The 8173-nt window shown below is 37.9% G+C and overlaps 1 protein-coding gene across 1 annotated transcript in view; it reads left to right on the top strand.

Annotated features, from left to right (window-relative positions):
* The first annotated feature begins 681 nt into the window (after positions 1-681).
* The window catches only part of LOC129764862 (uncharacterized), a 122144-nt gene continuing 114652 nt past the window's right edge, over positions 682-8173 (top strand). The window contains exons 1-3 of the mRNA XM_055764411.1: positions 682-1249; positions 4947-5051; positions 5130-5228. Of these exons, the coding sequence (XP_055620386.1) occupies positions 835-1249; positions 4947-5051; positions 5130-5228 (619 nt within the window). The 5' untranslated portion in view covers positions 682-834. The remainder of the gene's footprint in view (positions 1250-4946; positions 5052-5129; positions 5229-8173) is intronic.

Below are 8173 nucleotides of genomic sequence, written 5' to 3'. Positions count from 1 at the left end.
AACGTGTAAAATTTAAACTGGAGCATATATTTTTCCGGTCAGCGTGGTTGAGATTCAAATCGTTAACATTCATGGATACTGCTGACTAATTATCGATTCACACCACTGTGCCCCAGGTACTGAATTTGTTTCACGAGACGCAACTGATTGATTTTTTTAAAAACATAAATGAGCACATGACTAATTTCAAAATTATCTCCGATAAACACTGGGCGGCTGTTGTTCCCGTGACAGATTGAATCGGTGATTAGTAAGAAAAATGACTTTATTAATGTTGTTTTACACAAAAGAGTTTGAGGTTAAGACAAACATTTTCTTCGCTCCGAGCTCATTACTTGATTAAGATACTGCTATTAGTAATTAAAGGTTCGGGAAAAATACGGGAAGTCGTAAATCTGTAACATGTTCTCAGCATCATTATTCATCTTTCGATGTCGCCGGAGGCGATCCAGAAGTTTGCCCCAACGATTAGTCGTTCGACGAATTTATTAACTTTTCACATACTACAAGCTTACAGTATAAAGCTCAGTCATCAATGTCATTAATCAATTTATTCGTTCAATGATTACCGAATTTTTCACGTACAGCCTTCTCACGCATATGAGTTTGGATCATGTTATTTTCATTGAACTATAAGCAGTTATACTCTAAACTTATATTTTTTTGTTTTTCAATTTCAGATTTACGACTGAAAGCTGGATCCGTAATTCGAACAGCAATGATCCCAGCGGCAGCACAAGGCATGTGAGAACAAAAGATTAAAGGAACCGAAAATCGTTTTCCATGATAGACCGCTTAGCGATTTTCACGCACGCATGAGTAGACGCAACAAAAATGGTGAAGCCTTCGGCTCTGCCGTTCTTCAAACACTATAGCGATCAGGAACATTTCATATCACCAAAAAACTCGAAGCACTATCCGAAGCGGCCTAAGCTGCGACCATCTTCATCGGTCAACTCAACCCTAAGACGGTCTCGATCGCGGTCACAATGCTCACTACTGACCTGTTTCTATGGGATGAGACAAAAGCTCTCGCTCAAAATGCCAACATTACTTCTTATCGGAATACTAATATGTGTCAGGGGCATTCTGCTCTGTCACGCAGCTGCTGATCCTGTTCCGGAGCCCAAGGGTACCATACCAGCCTATGGAAAGCGAGCTGGCCTCCCGCGAATTGTTGGAGTAGCCGATAAGCCCATATTCGCCAACCTCACGCGGCAACATGGTGGTGATCTGTTCTATACATTTGGTGAGTACACACTATCGTTGAAATTGAAATTGGTATGTAGGGGTTGTTGGGGTCGGGGAAGGTTCTTATGATATTTCCGTTGTGAGGGGTCGAAATTTCTGCCATACAAATGAAACACAAATTTTTGTATAACTCGGGAATTAATCAGGCAAATGGAACGAAATTTGGCATGTGGAAGCTTTAGGGTGTAATAAATGTTTCTATGGTGGTTAGACACTCCACCCCCTTCTCTGAGAGGGGGGAGGGGGGTTGCCATACAAATGAAACACAAATTGCATTACTCGAGAATTAATCATGCAAATGTAACCAAATTTGGTATGTGAAGGTTTTACGGGGCACGAAAGTTTTTTATGGTGAATACACTCCTTCCCCCCTTCTCTAAGGGGTTGCCATACAAACGAAACACAAACTTCTGCATAACGCGAGAACTAATCAAGCACAATTCGGGATGTGAGGGTTTTTGAGTATAATAAATGTTTCTATAATTTCTATACCCCTCCCTCCTCTGGAATGAAGAGGGGGTCCCATAAAAATATTACAAATATTTCAACCAAAAATATTCCAACCAAAGATGACAATTGAAAATTTTCGGAAAACTCTGAAGGAAAAAGGGAAAATTCGGAAAATTAAATTCCCATATGTTCTACAATTGCATAGTGACAAGTGCTGTTAGTCCATTTGATGTTTGCACTAGCGAAATTGATCTTTGTTCGAAACTGGGAATGGATTTTAATGTGATGAAACGCACTCCTATATCTTCTTCTATCTATACCAAAAAAAGGATCGCCGGATGTGTTGATAAGAGCAGAACTGGAGGAGGGAATTGTCCGATTTAGGGCTGTCTTTATTCTATCATATTTTCTGTATAAAACATTTATCCCATGTAACGGAGGGTCAAATAGAAGATCAATCAATGAACAGTTCTGCGGTTGGACCCATGGACTTGCTCATAGTAAGAAAACGTGAATGTTTCAAGGTATTGATAACAAAAAACAATTTTTTGGCGGGACGAAGTTTGCCGAGTCAGCTAGTATATATATATATATAAATGTATTTCTGTCTGTCTGATTCTTATGGACTCGGAAACTACTGAACCGATCGACATGAAAATTGGTATGAAGGGGTTTTTGGGGCCGGGGAAGGTTTTCATGCTAGTTTAAGACCCCTCCCCCCTCTCTAAAGGGGGACTTCCATACAAAATACAAATGAAACACAAATTTCTGCATTACTCGAGAATTAATCAAGCGAACGAAACCAAGTTTGGCATGTGAAGGTTTTAGGATGCAATAAATGTTTTTACGGTGGTTAGATACTCCTCCCCCCTCTCTTAGGGGGGGCTGCCATACAAATGAAACACAAATTTCTGCATTACTCGAGAATTAATCAAGCAAACGAAACCAAATTAGGTATATGGAGGTTTTAGGGTGCAATAAATGTTTTCACGGTGGTTAGACACTCCATACCTTCTCTAAGGGGGAGCTGCCACACAAATGAAAGACAAATTTTTGCATGACTCGAAAACTAATCATGAAAATACCAAATTTGGCATGCGAACAAAACGTTTTTATGGCGAATAGACACTTCTGAGTCTCTCTGAGGGGGAAGAGGCCTGCTATACAAATGAAGCATACATTTCCGCATAATTCAAGAACTAATCAAGCAAACGGAACTAAATTTGGCGTGGGGAGGTTTTATGGGGAAGAAACTTTCTCCATAAAACCTTCACAGGCCTCCCCCCTCTCTAAGGGGAGAAGAGTGGAACGCTGTTTAACCCCTTGACCGACAATTTATTTTAAGTCAGCACTGCTCTGGCAGACGATTTAATTTTACACACAAGTATCAAAGCAACAGATCGAAATGACTTACTGATACTGCTCTCGTGAAAAGCATCAAAGCTCAATAATTTCTGGCGGCTCCAGCTCATAATTATTAGTTTGTTCAGGAAAGTTTATGAGGAGCTAGATGCTAGATTCGTCTGTTCCGTTCAAGGGGTTAATCATCCGTGTATTTGTGACACGTACGGCCAATTGCCTGTAGTACCAACTTGGGTAATTTTGCCAAAACCTCACAGATCCTTTATGTGCTTTGAGGTAAACGCTCTTTTAGTTACTATCGTCTATATATCTTCAATTACAGAGTCTTGTTTGAGAACTAATCCCCAGAGTTCCCCAGTGAATTTATTAGCGCACTTACCTTTCCGGTGAAATATCCTCGAGCTGTGGTCTTAGAATTTTTGACCTGGAAGTTACCAAAAACCCAAATTCAAAATTTTCACGCACGTTTCGTTGACAATAAATAGAAATCCTTAGTGTTAACTTCGCTTTGATACTTCAGAGCGCTCCCTTCGGCAAGTAGATTCTGCTTTGTTGTCTCGTTTGATTGCTTGTCAATACGAAAAGAGCGATATCGTCTCGCTGACGGATCCACCGGATGGTAGTATTTCTGATTATGGGTTAGGTGGCCACCATACATAAAAAACTCCAATTTCTGCATTACTCGAGTAATGTATTTGCAATAGTTTATTGGGTGAAATCTTCAAGAAATTCCAAAAAATTTTTATCCAAAGCCCATCGGTATAATTTTCTAATACTAAAGGTGAAATAACATATTTCCATTTTTGTTACGGAACTAAGGAATCAGATCTCAGAAATCTATGTCGAAGCTGAGTTCTTAGTTCCGAATTCTAAGGGGACCACAGCTGATACGATCGAGTGAATCTTTTGCTATTGATTAGATACCAATGTGTTTTGTAAATTTTCGACAACAAAACATGAAGATAATCGTGATCTCCCGGCAAAATTCATTGTGAAATAAGTAATAAAATAGAAAACGAGCGAAGCAATAATGACCGCCGTTTGTTTTATCACCTACTACCGAACGTTCACACATTCTCCGCTAGGTCAGTTCAGTAATGGTCCATGACTCCAAACGTGCCCATAAACGTCCATACCGTCAATCGAGCGAGTGCGAGCGCGGACAAATTTGCATTTGGAGCAAAGTTTATCGGCGCTATAAATCACGGCGCAGTGTTTGGTTCGTGATCGTCAAATTTTGCGCTTTTGTTGTTAATTTTTTCGTCCGAAAGTTTGTCTGTCATCCGTCCGGTAAAGGCCACCCCAACCAGTGGTTCAGTAGCGACAGTCATCAGGGCCACAGGAAAAGCGTAATTAGCATAAACTTTTACACCGAAATTCTTCAACCTTACAGCTAGAGATGGTGCTGGCGGTTTGTTACGGTTTTTCACCGAGGATGGGCATTCCAAAGTGTCATCTTCAACGATGGTCGTTAATTTTGAATGATCGTCACAAATTGTGCTTCGTTTGATTGGTTGTACGATGTTGTCTTTAGTTTCGAACAGTTCATTTTCTACTAAGATAGGCATCCGGATGGTCTCGGAATGATGCTAAAAATGTGTAGAATACATTTTTGGAACCATTTCAGTGATGAACGAAATTTTGATTACATTAGGTTAGGAAAAACAGCGGTGCTTGTTTGGTTTTCAATCAGATAATTGTGAAATATAATCTATAAATAAATAAATAAATAAATAATGTCTTGAAGATTATAATATCAACGAAACAAAGGTGTGCCAAGATTCCTTCTCAATATCTTCTTCACTAGTTTCCTAGTAATAGCCTCAAGAATTTTATTATCAATTTCTATACTAAGATAACAATCTTTATTATTTTGTTTTCAGAGAACGAGAAATGTGATACAGATACCTGTGTCGGTTTGTCAAGCGGAACGGCAAGTGTATTTACCGGTGGCGGTGGCAATGATGTACACAACAACAGAGAAAATGGTAAGTAAAAATGCCCGAACATGAAACTTGCGTTAGTACGCTTATATATGAAATGGCAATTACCTATAATTGTTACAGATGCGTCGCTTGGTTCAAAAGTCGAATGTAAGTGTCAGTGCCTTCCCCATTTGACCACTTACCGCGAGGATCTTGGTATCTGTGTGGATGACGTAAGAGGTAAGTTTTACAATCATTTAATGAATTATCGTTGATTATTATCAAAGTCATAAACACGAGTGAGGGTCCAATGAGGTTCTTACATAAACCATTGGATTATTGAAGAGTGTTCCAATCAACAGATTGGCGTTAAGACATCTGTTGAGCGTCCTATTTCAAAAAGGCATTTTTTCTGTGTTTTACAAAGCTTTGGGAATCCTATAAAATGCAATAGTGTGTAATTGTAATCCATATAAGGTTATAGTAACAGTTTATTGAGGAGCCGACATGGAGTAAATTTACTGCGAATATCTGTGTACATATGTTCGTGTATTCATGAATAGAATAGCTCTTTCATGCGAGGATATATGAAACTGAAATAAAACTTACGACGTTCACGTTACAAGATAGATGTGATCGATTGACGGTAACATAATAACATATAACATGTAACGACCATTTAAGATCTAGCTCATGAATCTCACAATAAATTTGTCTGATGATGTCACAATATGGCGATATTGAACTTTTGAATAAAAAAACGAAAAGAACAGTGTCAGTTTTATTATTTGGTTGCAATATCTGGTAAGTCAACACTTGTTCCAAACATTTATACTTTTCCAAAGGTCCACAGTTTCTCTCGTGTGGCGATCCCGGTTACTTCAGTACGCCTTCCTCTGAACGCAAATTAGAGTAGGGGTAGTTAGAGAAAAAAAAAGGCAAACGATTCGGTAATGAAGCGTTTGATCGATGTAGGATCGTTATCAACATTAGAAAGCATCGCCTTGCAACGATTATTCGTCATATTAATCAAAGTGTGTTCATTTGAAATTTACACGATGTTAACAGCTTAATTATTCTCATTTCACGCATTGCGATTTTACAACAGTTTTGCAGTACAATGTTGTTGTTTTTTTTTTGATTCGATGTTTTGAACAACGGTTGAATTCGAACCCCAGCGAAATGATTGATCACCTACCCTCTTTGGAATATAGAACCCCTCATATGTTTTCAATTCAATCATATACATCCTCGAATGCTTCCTTCTACATCAACCCATCTTGAAAAAAATTGTCCAACCCTTTGCGGTTGTTTGTGAGAGCCACAACCGCGAGAAGTGTACTAACCTTATACTTTATGCAACAGTGTATCAGTTCGCACTTTTTCTAAACGAATTTTAATGACTAGTGAACTTGTACACGAATCAAAACAGTGATCTATGAATAATAGATAACGATACTCAGTATAAACAAAAGTCGTTATCCATGCTTGAGGAAAATGTTAATGGAAAACTTCATATTTTTTATGTTCAAACAGTTAGGTAGGGGAACCCGGGGCAAGAGTGCCACCTCAAGCTAATACGCGTTTTTGAATGCTCTTTTGTTATATTTTTTCCATTTTTTGCTGGTTTGTTCATTTATACTCCTATTTAGGTGTAGCTATGCATCAAATTGTTCAAAAGTTATGTTTACTATGAAAATGTTTCATTTACAAAAATGATGTTTTTGGTTTGTATTTTACAAGTACGGGGCAAGAGTAATTATAAAAATATAATTTTTGATGAAAAAAGCACTGTGAAATTCACGGTGGTTCCAAAGAACGCAAACTCAAGTTCTGGTGGCGTTCACGAAAACCAGCAAGCCAATCTTCTCCGGCCAATTTGGATGTGTTGTCGAAAGAGTGATCTAAATAATTTCACTCTGCGATTTTATACCCTTGGTTCGGGATGTCGTGTGTTGTCAGCCCATAAAATAACTTCTGCATATTAATGATGTGACTCACGAGTTACTCCTCCTGTTGTTCAGAAAACACAGTTTTAAAGCGGCCTAACTTCTGCACATATTTGGGCAAAGTTCTTCTGGGCCAACTATATTCCTCCGCAACTCGTCTCCATGATTTACAGAATGTACGGCAACAACCAAAGTTTCCATCTGCCACTGGTTTCGGAACGATATCCGTTCATATTTACAAACCATGACCACAATAAGCACAACTACGATTACACTATTTACGTTTGACAGATCGAATTCGAGGTTACGACTATGGCATTTTTACCCCGGTAATAATGGCTCCTTTTGCCCCGGAAGTTGAGAGATAACAAATTTATTTTTTATTGAAATAAATACGTACGATTTAAATTAGTTCATACAGTAAGTTGAAGAAAAATGATTATTCTATTTGTATTTATGGGTGGAGTCATGCAAACATATAGAAAGTGAGGGTATTTCGTTAATTTGCGTCTGTGCGTTCTTATATAGATTGCAGTTGTAAAAAGCTCAGTTAGTATTTATCTGTCTTCCAATAAAAAATATTTAAGGTTCTGACTGATAATATGTGAGATATATGCAGTATCTGTATAAAACAAAGTTCTGTAGTTGAATAATAGTAAAAGATGGAAATAGGCAAAATAATCAGATGGGCACTCTTGCCCCGGGTTCCCCCAAAAAGCGTTAGACGTCAAACTAATTATTTTTGTGATACATACGAAAACCAGGACTGCATTTCGGAGACTGATTCGAAAGATATCACACGAATGAGAATTATAGCATATTTTTTTATATGAAAACAACACATTAAAACACATTGTTTAGTAAATACCTATATAAAGATAAAAGAATAAATGACTCTTGTTTTTCTATCATGATCTCATAAGTTATATACAGCATATAATTTCAAAAGTCATACATCACTATTTTTTCAAGTAAACATAATTCCGACCAGTACGACACCCATGTCCAAATGTAATACGACCGCAAAGGGTTAATTTAATTTCACTGGGCTGTGATTTATCTTGTTGACTTCGGGGAGATATCATGTAACTGTGACGCGCAACCGAAATAGAGTTGTTTCCTGTTGGGTAATGTCAATGGAAACAGGATTTTTTTTATCGATTCCAAATGCTCCATCAAATGTTTTTATTATAAAAAGTGTTCTACCATTAAAAAAACTGGAAAACCCTGTTGGAT

This window comes from Toxorhynchites rutilus, chromosome 2, assembly GCF_029784135.1.
Source record: "Toxorhynchites rutilus septentrionalis strain SRP chromosome 2, ASM2978413v1, whole genome shotgun sequence".
Lineage (NCBI taxonomy): Eukaryota > Metazoa > Arthropoda > Insecta > Diptera > Culicidae > Toxorhynchites > Toxorhynchites rutilus.
This window is presented reverse-complemented; position numbering and strand designations above follow the sequence as displayed.